We start from the raw sequence: 21,769 nt of genomic DNA on the forward strand, positions 1-21,769 counted from the left end.
AGCGGCGACAAAAGGCGAGTTTGTTATGGCCTGGGACCTTGCTTACCATTTTGAATACCATCATGTTGATCACTTTCTTTATTCCATGCAGTAGGTGGCTCATATTGCTATAAAACTACACACTTATTGGAATCCTCAGGTAAGATGATATGAAATTAGAACAGCCTTCTGTCTGTGCCGTCTCAACTTCTTCGCTCTCCACTTTTATTCTCATACACTCATCCCCTAAGCCAATCAGAGGATCCCTCTCATTCAAATTCATCTATTGGAATCGGGTCCAAATAGAGATGCATGTGGAACACACCACAAAAACTAGCCCAACGGATGCTCACCAGTGCCCAGACATTCTGTTTTAATACATATAAAATGGTATTTATTCCTGTGATGCAAAGTAGAATTTTCAGCATCATTACTCCAGTCTTCAGCATCACATGATCCTTCAGAAATCTTTCTAATATGTGAATTTGGTGCTCAAGAAAACAGTTATCCATGTCGAAAACAGTTGAGCTGCTTGATACTTTTGTGTGTGAAGCTTTTTTATTCAGAATCAATAGGAAGTTCAAAAGAACAGTTTTTATTTTAAACTGAAATACATAACATTTAATTTAATGCCACCTTGCATACTAAAAGTATTCATTTCTTTCAGAAAAAATAAAATCTTACTAAAATCTTAAGCCGAATACAAGCTTTGGTGTTAAGTTTGTCACTACGGCTTGTACAGTGTAAAAATTCCAGTACTTTCAGTAAATTTGGAGTAAAAATGTCTAGAACTGGTGGGTCCACTAGATGGTAACACTTTTACAGTTGGGTCATTACTTCAAAGAAATATATGACGAATAAGAAAAATGCCAATGAAAACAACAGAATAAATGTTACATCAATGTGCAAGGGTGATAATACTAGAGCTGTCATCAAAATGCACCTCTCTAAAGTTATATTCACTAAACTTTTAAGTGGATCTACACCTTTAAGAGGAGGACTTTGAGCAGTTAATCTAACAGAGAACTTATTATGCCGAGAAGGGCACTCTGCCAGTGGAAACAGAGGGAGGTTGCAGGATGGTTCTGATGAAACAAACAGAAATCCATCTATCATCTCTTCAGCACCTACACACCGCTTGGCCTAAACAGAAAGCGTTCAAAACTCAATAGCAATGCCAACGCAATAACCATCTATATATAGAGAGAGAGACCTCATTGTTCCAACATTATTTTCAGCCATGGCACGGTGCTGGCGGGCAACTGCGGCACTGACAGCAATACAAAAACAGAACGAATCTCATGGCTTCATTTGGAACCGATAACCCGATCAGATTTGAAAGGATGAGCCAGTTAAGCTCACTCATCTCAGTTTAATCTTCTCCAAGGGATCAGCAAGAAGACGGAGGAGTTTTCGTAGCCTTTCTTGACACCTGGGAGCCGTCCAGCAACCTAACCGCTCATCAAAACAGAGACCTGTCAGCCGGTCACTCACAGGCCACTGACAGAATGGAGATAAGGATCACAGCGGACATCTGGATTTGACAGTGGTCAGTCAGTGTGAATAGAGGTTGACAGCATTACAATTCGTAACATATGCTAATTTATAAAGAAAATGGGGGAGGTACAGTACCAGGAAGTATGACTATATTAGGCCTGTTCAATCAACAGTGCATTGGCTGACTATTAAACGTCATATAAATTTGAAAATATTGCTGATTACTTACAAAGCACTTAAAGGTTTAGCTCCACAGTATTTGAGCGAGCTCTTAACGCATTATAGTCCTTCACGTCTATTGCGATCTAAAAGTTTTGGCTAGTTGATAATACCAAGAATATCAAAATCGACTGTTGACGGTAGATCCTTTTCCTATTTAGCACCAAATCTTCCGAACAGTCTTCCTACCATTGTCCGGGAAGCAGACACACTCTGTCAGTTCAAATCTAGACTAAAAACACATCTCTTTGACCTGTCATTCACATAATACATTATCGACTTTTATAATTCAATTTTAGGCTGCATAGATTAGGTCAGCCGGAATTGGGAACACTTCCTTTAAAGGGCACCTATTATGGAAAATTCACTTTTACATGGTGTTTGAACATAAATGTGTGTTGGCAGTGTGTGAGCAAAACCACCCTAGAATGATAAAAATCCACCCAGTGGTTTTTTTACAATCTCAATAAATCATATGCACTGCCTCAGAACGAGCTGTTCTGAGATTCAGCTCTTTGTGACGTAGAACGGGAGACAGGGGGTTGATTGACAGTGTGGCTGTGGCCTAGACCCCGCCCTCGGTGATCTGTACACATCATCCTCCATTACCTGTTATGTCTCTTGGAAACATAAGTGTTCTGTCGTGGACTCGTGGGTTAATCCTGTTGTTGTGGCTTAAAAGTTAATCCTCAACTGTGGATCGTCATCTACTGTTTGCGATCCACCGTCACATCCAGTAACAGTAAGTGTGTTTTATGATTTTTGAGCAAATAGTCTTTTCAGTCAATGTCAGCCAATTCAACAACAAATGCGTCTAAAGTTGTTGTCGTCGTAGGATGTCTGTGTAGGCTATATAATTTAAACCTTGTTTGTATAGTGTGTAACCATACGTTTATATATATTTAAAGATATTGTATTAAAAACTGCATATATGTTGTTGTTCTGTATGTTAGCCATCTCCTCACATTTGCCACATAAGCACCCGTATGGCAAGTAAACATGACGCCACAGGTCCCCGTCCCTCGCATAAATGTAATTTCGCTTGTACGTAGCAAACTTTATCACAGTATGTGTATGTAATATCAAAAAAATATGCGCTAGCATTAGTGTTTATGTGTGTCTGTGTGTGTGTGTGTTACATGCCCATCATTTCAAAGGGAACACGATTACAACTCTAAAGTACATAAATGTATCAAATAACCATACCGAGACGTACTGGTCCATTCTCATTTGTGTTTATTCTGCCGGAGTCTCTTCGTGCTATTTATATATTCCGATTCAAACGTACGCTGAATGACATTCAAAACAGCGCGTCTCTCACTCTCTCAGCCCTTCTGCTTACCGACTGCCATAGGTATCAAGTTACGCCCTCATCCAAAGGCAGGGAGGGGATATGCAGCTCATTTGCATTTAAAGCCATATACCTCCGAAACAGGTCATTTTTAAGCAGGCCCCAAAATGACATTTTCAAATGGTTATAATAAATTAACTGTGGGGTATTTTGAGCTGAAACTTCACAAATACATTCTAGGGACACCAGAGACCAATATTACATATTGTAAAAAGGGGCATAATAGGTGCCCTTTAAATCCTGATGTACTCTACGCTAATTTTAGTGTCTTTGTTTATCCCAAGGTCTTCCCACAGCCTGCCGGATCCAGGCCGTTTCCAGATCTGACGAAGGCCCTTGCCTGGACCCGATGACAACGCATTGCTGAAGTAACAACTAGCCTCTTCCTATGAAGGATCCCTATATCACTATACAGATAGAGCGTTTTGGAAATTATGGTTCACGTACCAACCCAGAAGTGATAAAATCATTTAAAATTCTGTATCAAAATTCATAGGCAAGACAAGTACTTGGTTTAGCCATGGTTTGTAGGAAATTACAAACGCACACAACTATAGAATCAATTCTTAACGCGCATGTGCGTTTATCACAGGTTCGCGTTTAAAGTCTACAGATAACGGTTTCATCTTAGCGGCCCCTAATTTAACAACAAATTCCATTTCGACGGAAGTGAATCAATCAAAACTAACTTTAGCTGGAAAATAACATTATTCAAGAACCGCTACAAAACCAAACCAATTTCTGTTACCTTAAATGATATGTTTATCTCTGTAAAGCTGCTTTGAACCAATCTACATTGTTAAAAATGAGGATGACTTGACAGGCAAGCACCACATGTTGTGGGTGGTTTCCTAGACAAGACTGTAGTTTCAGAGATGCTCTGTTCTTAATGTTGGCAAGGTGGTTGCTTACTGGTTCCAATAAAAAAAAATAATAATAATAAAAAAAAAGTAAAAAACAACTATATCATATCGTGGTCCCCATGTATGGCTCACATCACTCCTTTAATATATGTCTGTGTGATTTGCGCCAGTTTTATTGGCCTTTTATTGTATCGGAAGTCTAGCCTGGCAAGCCAGACCTATAAAGATGTTAGGTCTAGGAACTCACAATTGGCAATAGAGTTTGGTTTATCCACTTCGAAAGCCAACGAAGAGTTGCTAGACCACAATAATTTTTGCTGCCGCTAGGGTGAGTCTAGATTTCTAGGCTATCGTAAGTCTGTTTTTTCCCCACAAATCAAAATCAACAAGCAAATAAAATGATATTATGACATTATTTTCAGGAAAATTAAATCATTGTAATGCATAAAAACAGACTTTAACAAGATGACTATATGTTTATATTACTTTGTATATTTTAATAATACAATACTATAAATATTTATATTCTAATATAATTAATAGTATTTAATTATAGCAAAATAAGATTTATATTCTAATATAAATTATAAATTATATTCTATTTATATTCTAATAAAATCAATAGTATTTTTTATAGCAAAATAAGATTTTGTTAAATGTGAACTGGACATTTCCTGAAGAGGATATGGGAGATTTGTCTATACTTGGTGAATGTTTTAGTGAACGCTGAAAACCATTAATAAATAATCATTGAAATCATTGTTATCTACATGTGTATATATGTTATGTTATGTTTATATATGTCATGTATGCGCTATATAGGCACACCAAATAACAAAATGCTGCTTTTTGAATGGAAAAACACATACAGCCTTTGTGTTAACCTGAAAAACAGTGTCCACCAATAGCAAGAGCTAAAATAAAATGATCACGGACTACCTGTCATTCCAAAGAAACCTGTTAGAAAGAGACTCATCAATATTCAGATGGAAGCTTGTATTTACAGAGCAAGACAGGGCAGACAAGTCAATCTCTCTGCACTTTTTTTCATGCGAAAAGCTTTGCACTGAAAGTTAATCATCATTGAGGAGAAGGACATATCTCTGCCTTGTGTTTATTTAAGGCCAGTGGTTCTCAAACTTTTTCTATCATTCCCCATTATGGACAAGGGGGAATTTTCAAGCCCCACCCACCCCAACACAATGCTAAAGAAATGCGCAACAAGCATAAAATCTTCCAATTAATTGAAGTAACAAGTAGTATCATTATAGTAACAAGTTGTATCTAAATACAACTATCTACATATATGTTCAAAAATAAAGAAAATAAAAGTGCAGCACTGCCTATTACACTTGGTGTACACTTTGTTTTCTTTGCTGTAAACCTTGCATTTAAAGAGTTAAAAATATCAAGGTACCTGTAAAGTAAAAGGTGAGGAAAAACAGCAAAAGTCCAGTGAAGAGGTTGCTGAGGAAGGTGACCACTCCGCAGGTGATGCCCTCAGGTACAGGGTAAACCGTCTCAATGAACAGCTCCAAGAAGATGGGCACGCTACTGTTGATGAAGATACCCACCAGGATGCAGGAGGTGTAGAGAGTGGCTAAAGGAGCAAAAAGAGAAAAAAAGTGAGACAGCGGGCTGAATCTCAAATACATTTCTTGAATACAGTTCCTTCTTTAAACAGGAACTGATTGAGTGTAAAAAAAAAAACGTTTTCTTACTACGCTGGCAAACCCGATTTCAGCAGATATTACACTAATCAACTACGAAAACACTTACAACCTCATCTTAAAGTAATGATTATAATGTGCTGAGTTGGTACTACAGAACACTTTCTTATTATCTTAGCAAAGCTGAAATTTAATGACGTGTTGAAATTGCAATAAAATGTATTTTATTCCAATATTAAATACACTTTCATTTCCAAAACCCAATTTTGCTTAAAAAAATTTGGCAAAAGGAAACACCTTGCTATGGAAACTCGTCAGTCTATTGTCATTCTCAGTGATAGAAGCTACTTCATGTGTGGGCGTGCAGGACAGTTTTAAACGAACCCAAACTGGTTCTAACCAGGGCAAAGAGAAAAGGATGGCCCAAATGCACAAAAACAAGAGAAACAGCACATCAGAGCCTCAGCTGCCAGCTAAGTGAAAAGTACATAGCAAACACTAGGTGTCATTACAAAATGGCCAAAACAATGAAAATACTGGGTGGTTAATAAGAAAAGATTATTATAGATTAATAACTCAATACTTGAGGTGTGGGGATACATAAAAAGTGAAATGAACAACATCTATGAGAAATGTTGCAAAAAAACATGGTATTTTTTTGCATTTTTCAGCATCACCATAAAAATGGAGCCCATCAAATTTAAATTATTATACATGGATTTATTGTACACTACCGTTCAAAAGTTTGCGGTTGGTCATTTAAAAAAAAAAATATTTTGAAAGACGTCTCTTTTGCTCCTAAATTAAAATAGTATTTTTTTATATTTCACAATTTTATTTGTTTACATTTTAACACAGTATTCCTGTGATGGCAAAGCTGGATTTTCAGTAGCCATTAATAATATAATTCTAATATGCTGATCTGGTGCTCAAGAAATATAAGCAATGTTGAAAAGGGGTTAATAATACAAATATTACTGTGGATAGATACCAAGATAAAAAAATGACAGAAAAAATGTCTTTTTTAAATAAATTATGTTCTTTTGATAATTTTTGACAATGTAAAAGTCTTTTACTGTCACTATATCAATTGAATGATCCCTTGCTGAATAAAAGTATACCTTTAAAGGGATACTCCACTTTTTTTGGAAATATGCTCATTTTACCACTCCCCCAGAGTTAAACAGTTGAGTTTTACCGTTTTCAAATCCATTCAGCCGATTTTCTGATATTTTGAAGAATATCAGTAACCAGACAGTTTCTGGTCTCATTGACTTCCATAGTAGGAAAAAAATATACTATGGAAGTCAATGAGACCAGAAACTGTCTGGTTACTGATATTCTTCTAAATATCAGAAAATCGTCTGAATATGAAAATGGTAAAACCCAACTGTTTAACTCTGGGGGAGTGGAAAAATGAGCCTATTTCCCAAAAAAGTGGAGTATCCCTTAAACTTACTGACCCAAAACTTTAACAGTGGTGCAATTTGTGACCAATTTAATGCAATATTGGTGAATAAAAGAATCAAGCACATTCATAAACATGTTCATTATGAATGATTCCCAAATTTTCAGTATAATGTAATTGTAATCATGAGAAATATCTGAGATACGTGTAACCAAGAACTGACAATGGCACCACTGCATTTTGAAAAATGTAAGTCAAGGTAGTAATGTGGCCAATTATTCCTTGCATAAATGTTACACAATGAATATCATCATTTCTATATTATTTGAATACTATTTAGAACATTCAGATACTGTACAAGAAAAAATTATTAGCAATAAAGCATAGAAACTTTATGTATAGCCTATAAAAAGTGCTTGCACTGCATTTTCAATCAAATGTGTTTATTCAACCATGCACTGTTGCTTCTAAGCAATGGCAATTCTTGTTGAGTGCTATTCAGAGACATCATGCATGTCGCAGTAACTGAAAGACAAGGAAAAAAAACCTAGCACTGCACAAAACAGGCACATTTGACACGTGGCTGGCATTAATTTGACCCACTGGATGCAAGTACTAATATATGTGAAGAGTTCAGATGCAAAAGCCTCTAAGTGCCATTTGAAATTTTCTTCTAAAATGATCATTTTTATCAAGCTTGTATATTTAAGTTCAGTAATTTCACTTAAATGGCAATGAAGATTACCTATTAATTGTCATTTAAGTGAAATTACTGAACTTAAATATACAAGCTTGATAAAATTGGTCATTTTAGAAGAAAATTTCAAATGGTATTTAGAGGCTTTTGCATCTGAACTCTTCATGTGATAACCATGGTATATTTTGATTAAATGAGAGAGGCACCATTAGATTATATGGACACGGTAGGCGAAAGTCCATTGTCAGTTATTCCTTGCATAATGATCCCATCTATAATAAGTTGTGATGAATTGATGTTGCCACAACATAGTCTTGTCATAGTCTTTTAGTCTTGTATCAGTCATAGTTCATTAGTGAGTTATATGAATCACGACAGGCACGGATGGCAACGGGACATGTGCGTGTGATATACTGTAAAATCATGCCAGATGGAGAGATGGCCCATGAGTCTGAAAGCTCTGTTTGCCAGGAATTCTGGGAGAGAGCATATAAAAAAAAAGTCAGGTGCCAACCATAAAATGATAATTGATGGAAATATCTGAGCTGGCTGATCTATGGGGCATATGTTTGTTTCAGGCCGACTTCTCTAGATACCCACTCCCCGTTTCTCTTCAGTGATCAGGACTTAATGAGTTCCTCTGGCTCCCTATCACAGATAAATTCGCAGCTTGCTGTTCGCCTGGCAGACTCCCCGCGTGCTGACAGTTTTGTGGATGTCCACGAGGCAGAAAAGACTGTCCTTTTCACCACAGCGTACCTTTAGTAGAGGGCAGGTGGGTGAGCCTTGTCAAGCAGGTGAGAGTGAACCAGGTGGCCGCCAAGGATGCACCGGCAAACATCAGCACGAGAATCAGCTTCAACATCCCTCGAATATAGTCAGCAAACCTGAGGGCAAAAGCAGAAAACATAAGAAAGCAGGAGGAGAGAGAGAGAAACTTGAATCTTGAGTCATAGCTCAAAGGTGACAGAACAAGACACACAGACACACACACACACACAAAACTACAGAGGCGGCAAATTATAGGCAAGTGCAGGTGAAACTTTTTCACAGATCTTATTTTCGGCACCTACGTCAGATGCTACGCGCGCACGAAAAATCTTGTCCCTCAAAAACAAGCCTACTGGAGATAGCTCAAAACAAATCCTCACAACATAATATATTTTATAGCTTCTGACTAACTTCTTCACACAGTCTCCTCTCATCAGGCATCAGACACAATTTAGCACCTCTAACATGACGGCAGCAATCCATAGCAATATCACAAGGGCATGCAATTCATCACCTTTCCTCACAACAGAGATGAAAGCCATCATAATAAAAACACTTTATGTTTTATTAGAGTTAGCTGTTATTTGTTGTGTCGGGGTTGCAAGACTTATTTTTAATAATGGCTTATGGGCTTTTAATGCCTTTTAAAGTAACTATTCACCTCAAAATGGACGTTTTGTCTTCCTTTACTTGCAATCATGTCATTCCAAACTTGTGAATTCGTATATTCGGTGGAACACTATTGGGGAAATGTGTCAGGTTGTTCATGCAGCTCAATACAATGGACGCCTATGGTATTCAGAGACAATCTTTACAGCTCTCAAATCTCATTAACATTCCAATATATTCAAATAAAATGTGCCACTCCATGTTTGACATACAGCCCGACCGATAAAGGATTTCGAAGGCCGATACGATACAAATATTTTTGGGTTTTAAAATCCGATATTCCGATATATCGGCCGATATTTTTTTTATTTATTTATTTATTTTTTTCAGAAACGCGCAACAAAACATTAAAGGAGAACTCCGGCGAACAATGAACCTTTAGTCTAATAAAACATCGGTACATAGTCAATTGTTCTCTGAGTTTTGTTTTCATGATAATCGAATGTAAAGAGTTTTATCTCTAAAAACTGTTTAGCGTATAATGCTAGTAATGGGGGCATATAATAAGTAAAAAAAAAAAAATCTAGTTTATACCACTAACAAGGCTCAAAATAGCCCCACACTAACACAGTAACATAATGAGGGTCCCTACATGCAAACCGAAGGATTGAGAACTTTGTAAGTGTACAGACCGTTTAATAAGAAGATACTTTATGAAGACAGTTCACTTCACGTATACAGACAGGAGCCATCTTAAAAAATAGTCTCGATAAGTCGAACCCTGAATGCCGTTCATACAGTTCAGAAGTTCGTTGAACTTCATACAGTTCAGATCACTCAGCACGACGTTCGTGGTTTGACTTATCGAGACTATTTTTTAAGAATAAATAAAATTTCTCCTGTCTGTATACGCGAAGTGAACTGTCTTCATAAAGTTTCTTCTTATTAAACGGTCTGTACACTTACAAAGTTCTCAATGCTTCGTTTTGCATGTATGGACCCACATTATGTTACTGCGTTAATGGAGGTCATGGAGGTCAATGGTCACCACCTCAAAAAGCACGCACAGAGAAGTCCAAATTAAACATGATTTAATGACTCGTAAATGTAAGTACACATTGATGGCCTAAGACAAGAAACGAGCAGTTTGTGTGAGAAAACGAACAGTGTTTATATCGTTTTTACCTCTTGTAACCAGATCAGTTGGACGTGGCTGTGGTTACACGAGGTAAAAACGATTAAAGAGCATATTGCAGGTAAAAAAAAAATCGAAATTTATAGATAACCTTGTATGAAAATACCATATGAAAAGTTAATGCAGGATTTAAAATGTTTTAAAACAACATAAGGACACTAATTTAGAAGATAAAGTGAGCGTTTCTTGGACTGCTAGTAAAAACGGCTTTTTTTTCAACGTCGCGTCATTTGACGTCATAGCAGGGAGCCGCAGCCTCGGCTCAGTGAGAGCAGGCTGGTGTTCAGTGAGAGCGCTCGTCAGTCAGTGTGCTTTCGTTAGTTTTTGCATTTTAATTTATCATCGTCATGGTAAATATTGTGTTTGTGGAGATTGCAAAAACTCCAGCCTGTCAGGACTTCAAGATCGAGTCCACAAGTTTCCATTACAATAAAAGTGACTGTGCTATATAGCCTATCTTTCGTTCCTGGTGCGGTTTGAGCAGGTGAAGAGACGGGATTTCTCCTCTCGGCTCGGAAAACACGGTCGTGTGTAGCGTTCACTTCAGATCAAATGATTAGCATCCCGGCAATATGATGGAGTTCAACATGGTATGCCGAAGCATATTGATCGTCGTATAGCCTACTACCAATGGCATCAAATAGTGTTATATAGGTAACTTAGTCATGTCATGCCCTAAATAAAACTTGTAATTGAAAAACAAAATTGGTTGTTTAAATACTCAAACCTTTAATGTTCTGTTTATGTTATAACCAAGGTGAAAAATATGTATTAAAAATTTACCCGAGTATAGCCTATGCTTTTAGTAGCCTATAGAAATATACTCAAGTAAAGTTTTTATACATTTAATAGCATATAAATCTACCCTAAACATACTAATGTCTGCTGGCCTGTTATAGGATCATAATAATCTGTACAATATTGTGAGCACAGTGTATATCGTTAGCGAACGTGTAAGCACGTCTCTCACCTAAAAGGCACCTGTCCTGTTCTCCACTGGTTCTCCTCACATCACAGCTCAATTTGTCTCTGACCATTCTGTCTGACATTATCCTGGCCTGTCCCTGATCTCTTTAGCATAGCAGGCTCATAACTTTATGGCTTGATCCGTCATACGAGTATTTCCTCAGCGTCCGAAATGTCATGCGATTCATTGTTTTCCTGTTGTGTGAATCGACCGCTCTCCCGCTCATTGCGTCACGCCCGCCACGCCCATTTTCAGACGCGGAAGTAAAATTTTCTCACAAAAACGACTGCAGAAGCTTCTGTGGCGTGTTTATACGTATATTTTAAAGAAAATCTAGTTCCTACATTGTTTTTCTATGCATTGACTCGTTGGGTCCTCTAACCTGCAATATGCCCTTTAAAATACTGTTCATTTTCTCACACAAAGCGCTCGTTTCATGTCTTAGGCCATCAATGTGTACATTTACGAGTCATTAAATCATGTTTAATTTGGAATTCTCTGTGCGTGCTCTTTAAGGTGGTGACCATAGACCTCCATTATATGACTGACAGACACAAACGGTTTGACCTAAAAATATCAAAATTGAAACTACCACGGAAACAAAGACACCTACATCTTGGATGCCCTTGAGGTAAGCTAAAACATACCAAATATTTATTTCAAAGTGAACTATCCTTTTAAATTTAATCGGTTTTCAACCTCACTTTCTTGACTCGACAACATCGACTTCTTCAATCGCAAAATCAATGTCACCCTGCCTCCTGAACTGCTGTCTGACAATTAAAGTCTGGTGGTTTGTCAGGCATCCCAGTGTTTGCCCAACCGATCAGTATACCTCACACCACAAACCGTTAATTGACTTGCGGAGACAGCCTCTTATGATTCACTCATCTAGGATAACTCCACCATAACGGTGAATGAGGACGAGTCTTTGACGAGGCTTGCGGCTATTATATCCTCCTCCGGAATCGCATCATTCAGAATGTGTAGCCATCGCCCCTGCATCTCGATTTTAATGCATCAATTTTTCTAAAGCATGGACTTGACCCAAAGGGATGCGCTCTGCGGCGAATAGCTGGTGGTGTATAATAACTCATGTTAACGCATATGATTCGTGGCACAGGCAGGGCACTGGACCCAGTAACTCACAGGGGCCCATTAACGAGAGATCACTCGCCAAACGAACACTAATAGGGCAGTGCTGCCGTGGAGACTTAGTGGGGCATCTGTTGCTTCTTTCTGCAACCTGTCCCAAATGAACAGTCAACATGAGAAAAAAGCTAACATGTACAAGTGACAAAGAAACTGGCGGGGTGTGTAATCTTTAATCAGCTTTCTCAATCCCCAATCGGCTTGTGGCTCATGACTCGATTTGAATAACACACAATAAGGGGAGCTCAAAAGTCTTTATTGATGTTTTACCCCACTTTGTCCCTCCCTATCTTAATGGTAATGCATGTACTAACCCCAAAACCAATAAAGCAATACGACAATTGGTTAAAAGCAGTTTCCTAATTAAAAGGTTTGCATAATACAAAACCCGACAGTATGCACTGATTTGAGCCTTCCTGCAAATATTTAGTCTTCGGGGAAAGACAAATCTCTTGCTTTTTGCAGACAACAGTTTGCTCTTTCTCTCTTCTCTACGCCAGTGTCTTAATCAGTGCGACGACGTGACCATTTCATTAGCATTTTCACCCACTGTTCATAACAAAAGCTGATTTTAATAAATTAGCAGAAAGAGAATAAATTAGCTTTGGGATCAGGGAGGATCCAAAACACCCAGAAAAAAAAAAAAAGTGGCCTAACAAAGACAGAATAGATGTCTTTCCAGCAAGAGCGTAGGAACAAACTGAAAAGGATGACACAGGTTTGACACTGGTTTATGTGCCTAGTTGCCAGGGATACAGTCATTTCAGACCATTTTAAAGCTAAATAAAACCTTAGAAAGTTTCTAGAAACGTCAGCATTCTAGCATTTTTGTCATGAAACTTTAATAATTAGGCCTAAAACATTGTTGACAAGCATACTTGTGTGAAAAAACAACAACTTTTCTACTTTTGTTCATATTTTCTTTTCGCAGGATTTTTACTTATTTATTTTTTCCTGTCAGTGGCTAAGCACACAAGCTGTGCCAGGCGTGGGTTATATTCACGCGTATGTATTATTTTATGTGACTTTTGCCCAAATTGATTCGCTGAAAGGTGGAAGTTGGTAGCCATTGTAGTCCAGTGCTGGTTTTAAAAGTTATCATTTTACTAGCTGTGAAAAACTACATATTTTTTCTAGGGGTGTGAAACGATTAATCGCGATTAATCGTATCCAAAATAAAAGTTTGTGTTTACTTAATATATGTGCGTGTAGTGTGTATAATTATTTTGTATATATAAATACACACACATGCATGTACATATTTAAGAAATATTTGCATGTATATACTTTATTTATATTTATACAAAACTAATATTATACATGAATATAAATATTTGATATATTAATAACACATTTTTCTATATACATACATGTGTGTGAATTTATATATCCAAAATAGGGCTGTCAGTTAAACGCGTTATTAACGGTGTTAACTAGGGGTGTAACGGTACACAAAAATCACGGTTCGGTACGTACCTCGGTTTTAAAGTCACGGTTCGGTACGTTTTCGATACAGCAAAAAGAAAGAAATGCCAGAGAAATTTCCTATTTGTTTAAAGAAAAAATATTTTTAAATAAGTGTGAGTTTTCCTAGATCTTGAAACTTTCAGGTTTATAAATGGGGGTCATCTTTGAAGGGTGAACAAATAATGTTTTGGTCATCACATTAAAAATAACATTTAAATATATATTTATTTATATAATATTTGAATTTTGAAGTGCTGGTAAAAGATGTGTGAAGTACTTGAAAGCATTTCACCATTCCAGCCAAACTGGTTCCAGTTAGTGTTACTATATTAAATCCATGGTGAATGTTGCTGGTCTGTGGACGTAAAATTCATTCACGGCACAATGTTTCTCCTGGTTTCCATGACAGCGCTGTTTGATCTAATAGAGATCTGCGGTTAATAACGGAGAAATGTGAATGCATCTCACTAGATCTCGCAGCGATGTTATTACCCGAGTGGCGAATTCAAATGTTTTCTTTACCGGATCTCTTAGCGTTGTGTAGTAACAGTGTCGCTTGGTCGAGATCGGCTCGCGCTGCACAGATGTTGCTGGTCCGAACTGATAAACGATCCGTGAAGCACATTTATAGCGCAGTTTCGTTCTGCATTCATTACGCTTGCCATTTGATGTTGCGCAACGTTGTGTTGGCCGCGTCAGCACGAATTTTGCCGGCAGGAAAAATGGTCCAAGCAATCGTTCGGTTTGTATGCGTACCGAACCGGAAGCTTCGAACCGAAACGGTTCAATACGAAAACATGTTACACCCCTAGTGTTAACGCAAACCTATTTTAACGGCGTCATTTTTTTTATTGCGCGATTAACGGCCTTTTTGGCCTAGCAAACTTTGTAGTTTTCTTTCACATGCTTTTGCAACAAGATGCGGCATGCGCGTGCTGCACTATGAAACTCATTCATTTCAATAGCGTGCGCTGCGCAAGGATGTTGCTTCGGCGACCAAAGCGCAAGCAGATTTAGCTAGACTGTAAACAAAACAGGAACGCCGCACACACTCGTTTGGGCTTGCGAGCCGACCAAATAATTGGTTAACGTTATATTTTGAGTGGACAAAGAGCGCGAGATGCCGAAATGGATGCCTATAAGATGAATGGAAAGTTTACTTTTAAAAGTTGCCAAATGGTTCCATTGACAAGACCAACGTGATCGGTGTGTTTTGTCGTGATCTGTGTGTTTAAACACACACAGCTGATGCGAATTCTCATTAATATCAGGACCTCATCAGTATTTCTTTCACCCTTTTATTGATGGACAGTGTTACATTGTGTGAGAGATTATTTGCTCCAAGTGAGAATTTTAGTGTGAATTTGAACACCGTATATGATAATGTTGTTTTCAATAAAAAACATTTGCACAAAGCAAGCCGATCCATGTAGATAAGAGCATTAAAATGAGAAAAAATAATGGGGAAAAAAGAAATCAAGAGACATTTAGAATAGATAAAAATGTGTGATTAATTGCAATTAATCGTGAGTTAACTATGACATTAATGCGATTAATCGCGATTAAATATTTTAATCGTTTGACAGCACTAATCCAAAATAATTATACACACTAAACACATATATTATGTAAACACAAACTTTTATTTTGGATGTGATTAATCGTGATTAATCGTTTCACAGCCCTAATTTTTTCAGACCCTCGCTGCGAATTTTTATGCCGACTTAGAATGTTGAATTGGAGGTGGAGCTTGTCAGTGAGCCTGTCACTCTGATTGGTTGTTCAGCTTAGCGAACCAGTGCATGAAAACAAAAATGGAAGTACCAAAAGCAAGCAAATAATAATATCCAGAGGGCACACAGAGAAAGCTCTTCTCATTTTTCATCTGCATCTCATTTGTGATGATTTTCTTTGAATTTTTCTGTGGAGAGCAAGACTTGTTTGAAAATGGTAAGAGTTACAGTATGCATATCTGAAGCCCTAACTTTCGGTTTCCTTTTTTGAATTACGATTACAGGCTATCAGCTGGTATGGAGAGCAAAAAAGAACAGTGGTCTTGAGACAATTTATTATTCAACTAAGTTGAACTATTTTTTACCTTGATGTGTAACTAAAGGTGTTGAATGAATGAGGCACCTATTGAAACCCCTGAGATGCAAATGTAGGAGTTTAACAATATTTGTTTTGAAATGTTTTGTTGAAGGCAGTGGATTTGCTGTAATACCGGTGCTTTAACGGGGATGAGTTTGGAGAGAGTTTTAGCATCCCAGCAGTTAATCAGTAAAGCTCGCTCATGGATTCTTATGTGACTAATGTTTAAGGGTCTGCTACTTCTCTTTTCCATGTCACTGTACAATACATGTACAGTAAATGTTAACAAGTTCAAATGCATGGCAACATCACCATCATTTCTCAGGCATTACTCACCTCGCCATAGCCACACCAAACACGCAGCCTCCAACTATGGACCAGAACCCAATCCAGCCAGCGTCCACCTATCAGAGCAGAGAAATGTGTGATCATAGGGGATTATTCACTGCTTGTGATGCTGAACATCACTTGTGATGATGCAGCCTAATGGGGAGAGAGCCAAGATCGTCTACAGTCTGAGCAAATGTGTCTATCAGATAGAGGAATAAACAGGCAGACTTCATGCTGTCCACAGATAGATATATATATATTTTTGATGAGCAATATGGTTCAATAGCAGACTTCATAAAACCGATAGGTCTGTGTCAGGCATGGCTGAGGTCACAGTATTGATAAGAACAGGGATACAAAAAAGTCCCTATATGAGAACCAAATAAAAGGCAACATATTGTTTGTCGAAGCAAAGGTGAATTACATTTTTTTTATTGCTTATGAAAGAAGTCTCAAGCTCACCAAGGATGCATTTATTTATATATATAAAAATAGTAATATTGTGAAATATTATTACAATTTCAAATAACCATTTTAAATGTAAAACCATCCGTCTTCAGGATCACATAAGCCTTAAAAAAAATTAAAAATAAATGCTGATTTGGTGCTTAAGAAACATTTCTTCATATAATATTATAAAAGCTGAAAACAGACGTGCTGCTTAATATTTTTGAGGAGACTTTTTTCCAGGATTTTTTGATGAATAGAAAGTTAAAGGAAAATTATTTATTTGAAATAAAAATATATTATACCATTAAACATTTTTTTAATATTATACATTAAAATTTATATTTAACAAAACACACACAAAACGACAGTGCATGTACAGTGTTTACCATTAAATTACAAAGAATAAGGTCTGGGAGACTAAGGTCTCAAACATTTGTGCTTTGTGCTAATGCTTTAGCAAAGTATCTGTCAAACTGAAAGCATTATATATAAAGCATTATATATATATATATATATATATATATACACAGGTATATATATATATATATACAATATATATATATATATATATATATATATATATATGGACTTCTCAAAATCCCAAATCCTTTTTTTTTTTTTGTCATGACAGTGTGAACAGCACAAACCACATGGAATTAATCTTTTTCAGTTCTGATTTGGGCCACCTCTATATGTGGTCCAACATTCGATACAGGTCAGTTGTTTTGCTATGCGACCTCAAGTCTGAACAGTCATATCGGAATTCATGGAACTTATGTCACTGTAGCAACATTCGTCACAATTATGCGCACATTTTATCTAAAGTTATCGCGATAGTTATGTAAGGCAGTCAGTGGAAGGACAGTGATGTGAAAAACTGCTTTCTTTTTTCACACCCTCATCAAAGGGGGGGGGGGGGTGTTGATTGCGATTTCAATTTTTTCATTTTAAATAGTGTGTAATGTTGCTGTTGGTGCATGAACAGAATCTGCAAAGTTGCAGCGCTGAAACTTCAGTGTAAGCAGAGATATAGTCTTTTAAAAATCAGGAAGTTTAATGCCTACAAAAACGACTCTTGGGACTACAGCTGGGTTTTAGACGTCACTAACCCATACATTTGCATCAACCCTCCCTCCGGAAAATGCAAAAAAGGGCATGGCCATATTTCTGCGGCTGATCGAAAGTGTGTTATGTTCACCCAGCTGTCAGGTCTTCTGTGTTCGAGCTGCCCACGGACGCTGTTCTTCGTCAACAATGGATACAATTTATGTTTGATTATCTTCCTGAAAAAGACGATCATAATTTAGCTCTCTGTGCTGCGCATTTTACGAAGACAGCTTCCAGAATCTCCACGAGTTCAACGCCGGATTCAACAAGAAACTGTTACTAAAACGTGAAGCAGTTCCAACTTTAAAACCAGAGGCAGCAGTTGTTGGGCCATTTTAAATGTATTTGCATGTATAATTTCAGACGTAGCCTTGTATTTTATTTTTTTCAAATGGCGCTGGCTTTATAGCCAATAGGCTACTAGTTATGCTATTATGTGTCTATGACAAACGCGTACAAACATTATGGACCCGAATTTTGTATATGTACTAATGTTGTAAATGTATTTTTCATGTATATATACTTTATGACGTTATTTTTCGATTTGATCAAGAATGTAAACCAATACCAACACTGTTTGTGTATATAGTAGCTAGTCAGTTCCATGTTATTTTGTGTAAAACAAACCCGTATAAAGTAAAAAAAAGAAAAAAATATATAGGCAAATTACCATTCAGAATCGTTTAGCAATAGCGGTGTGTGGTGAGGTTCTGCTTGCCTCTCTTCATCGCTGCTTTCTGGGTCTGATTCTGGCTCATACTATCGACACCAGTATCGACACCATTATTTACATTTGACAGGAACAACACATGAAACTTTGCCGGCCCAAAATAACCAATCTGAGCCCATAGCCTGTTTCTGAGGGAGTGGTTTCATAGAATCAGGAAGTCAACCAGTCTTTCAAATGACAGAGGAGAAAGCGGCTTACAATAAAGGTGAAATTTATGAAAAATTTGACTTTTAAAAAAAGAAAAAACACGAATATATGTTATACAGCACCCCATAAACACAATCATGCAAAGAAAAAAAGCAGTAACCACCCCTTTAAGACATTTGCTGGATTCCGCAGCAGATCAGAATAAATAAACGAGTAATTGCTCACTTTAAAGTTCTTCGTCTTTACTTCTCTACGATAGTGTGAAGTGTGTATCATTCATCTGTGCAAGCAGGTCAGTTTAGGATCATGATCTACACTTGAGTCTGATATTGGCTCCATTTAAAACAGCAATGTGAACAGTTAAGAACAGCCTTCGTGTCTCAGAGCAGCTCCGTTACAGTGAATGCAGCAAACTCCATCTCTGCATGTTTGAAAGACCGAGGTCCACCCCCAATAGTAAACTACATATGACCCGTTTATTTATTTATATTGTAAGACTGGAAAACTGGAACTGGTTGATGTAATCAGTGACCAGTGTCTTCTGAAGACAAGAAGACCTTGCTTGAACAACAAACACACACACACACACTTGCAGAGGAAACTCACAAAAGATGGTTTTAATGTGAATGTGATAATCTTTGTGAAGTGTTTGATATCATTTCAAAAGTCTCAGGGTGACTGGTAATAATGTCTCATTTCCAAAGAAGTTAAAGAAAAGGTAATAAGGTTTTTAAGAATATAGAAATATCTTGCACACAAAGGGATGTGTCTTTGAGTTAATCACCTTTGTCTGAATGCAACTTCTCCTTCCCCCAGTAAGATTGGTGGGGGGATTCAGTCCATTGTAGTTTGGTGATTGGATCAGGTAAATTTGGTGATTCGATCAGGTAAGGTTTGGCTCTATTTAAGGGAAATGCACAAGAGTTCAGGGCTGCTATTCTGTATCAGATCAGCCCATGATGCTGTGTCTTCGAGACTCAGCTCATGTAGCTAATATGTTGGGTAAAGTTCCTTTGTCCTAAAACAATTGATGGTTTGCTCTGATTATCTTGTGGAACTGTAATAATACATTTACCTGACATAATAAATTGTTATACTTGACCATTCTAACAGACTTTGACTTTATTTTCATTAGAGTTAAAAGGAATAGTCAAACATTAACGTATTAAATGATATCATTGATAAACCTTTTCATTTTACGGAGTCAGATGAAACGAGTTAATACATAAGATTAAATGTGTCGCATTTAATTAAAAAACACTTTGCTTGGAAAAGACGGAACGCGCTTGAAACCTTCACCACGAATCGGACCCCGCTATTTGGATCGATTTCGTGGCCCTTTTTACAATATCTTCTCTGCCAATAAAAACAGTTCTAAAATACACTCGTCTCTCGTCCACCAAAATATACCATGCAAGGAGAAAAAAGATTCTAGTCAGAAAAAAGTTACAGCATCAGACTTTGATTTGGCTGATTTGTTAGCTAGCGATGCTAACAAGAGCACTGGCTCTGTCTGGGCATCAGCCTTGATCCCCTGGGGGTGGTGATGGAGAGCAGAATGCTGGATAAGCTCTCAGCCATAAGAAACAACATCTCTCACCCAATGCACCTTCAGGAAAACACTAAAAGAACATTTCCTTATGTACTTCTGACCAGTGGCTATCAGGACAAACAACTGCACCCAGAGCTGAATCTCACTGTCTTTGGCTGGGTTGTAATGCCACTATTCAGAGAACACTGGGCTCATGAATATTACTTTGCTCATTGCAAGCTAATCTACCTAGACCAGAGTGTCACAGTAGCTAATTAACATTCATGATTCATGCTAACTCATATAACAATTCACTGTCATTTTGCAATGTAGTAGAGCTCACCTCCAAGATGAACTGAAACATCAACAATTTAACTTCAAGACACGTTCAAAAATCATTTAAATTCATTCCGTTCCTTTAAAATGGTCAATAACACACTGATTGGATATTTCTCATAAATGTAAGGTCAGTCTCGTGCCGTGTGATTTGTGTGACACTTCATTTGTGCACAAATGAACGTGACATTTATTTGACAGCTTCATCGTTCTAGAATACACAAAATCAAACGTGATGCTGATTTTAGCATGTGAGGAGATTCAGCACTGTGCATTTTCTATTTCTCAAAAACCTTCTTAACACTGTCCCTGTCTGGACAAGCACATTCTCACTAAACGGCACCGCTGCTCCAGGGATTTATAAGGTCTGAGGATACATGTGCTGATGAAATGTCTTCCTGCAGGGGTAAACGACATCTTTATCTATTTGAAATAAACATCAAGTGCTTTAACTACGGTGAACCATACCATATATCAGAATGCCATATATTATGTGATTTTAATGCAGGCAGCAGAGGCAGCAGTGGTAGACTTCATAATTTAATATCTGCCAATGGGAATGTGAGCTAAAAGTTTGGGGGGAGTGTTAAGTGGCAAAGAGAACCCTGGTTCCAGTGCCCCTGGATGTATTAATTACCATTTCCCATTCTGTGATTTATGTCTACTGCTGTAACGCTGCAATTTTATACCCTAGTAGGCAAAAAAGTGTAAATCATGTGTGTCCAAAGCCTTATTTCAAATTCTCATTTTGATATAGTGCATTGTGATGGTTAGGACTTGGAACAAGGTGGAGAATGATATTGCATATATCCCAATTACATTGACGTTACTGTTTTATACTGATACAATATAAATGTGTGATGATTTTGTTATATGTTCTGTTTATATATAGAGGGAATGCATTAACGTCACTTTCCCGCCGGAACAACCCCCCTAAAGGCCAATTTATACTTCTGCGTCGAGGGTACGCCGTAGTGTACGGCGTTGGCTACGCACGTAGGCGACGCCGTTGTGAGCATTTATACTTCTGCGTTCAGGTCTTGGTTGCTCTGCAGTACTGCTCCGAAACGCTAGTTGGCGGCGGAGAGTTTTAATGTTCCACTGTGTTTAGATTCCTCGCGGCTAGGTTACTACGACTGAAAGAGAGCTGATCATGTTGGAATTGGAGCTTATTAAGGTGGAAAAACAGTTCACTTTAGTAA

At 37.5% G+C, this 21,769-nt stretch overlaps 1 protein-coding gene across 1 annotated transcript in view; it reads right to left on the bottom strand.

The window, feature by feature from the left end:
* The window catches only part of slc49a4 (solute carrier family 49 member 4), a 62,252-nt gene that overhangs the window by 12,457 nt on the left and 28,026 nt on the right, over positions 1 to 21,769 (bottom strand). Inside the window, exons 6-8 of the mRNA XM_039685630.2 lie at positions 16,273 to 16,340; positions 8,444 to 8,571; positions 5,327 to 5,509 (exon numbers count right to left, since the gene is read on the bottom strand). Coding sequence (XP_039541564.1) covers positions 5,327 to 5,509; positions 8,444 to 8,571; positions 16,273 to 16,340 — 379 coding nt within the window. The remainder of the gene's footprint in view (positions 1 to 5,326; positions 5,510 to 8,443; positions 8,572 to 16,272; positions 16,341 to 21,769) is intronic.

This window comes from Pimephales promelas, chromosome 7 (assembly GCF_988280905.1).
Source record: "Pimephales promelas chromosome 7, fPimPro1.hap1.1, whole genome shotgun sequence".
NCBI classification, from domain to species: domain Eukaryota; kingdom Metazoa; phylum Chordata; class Actinopteri; order Cypriniformes; family Leuciscidae; genus Pimephales; species Pimephales promelas.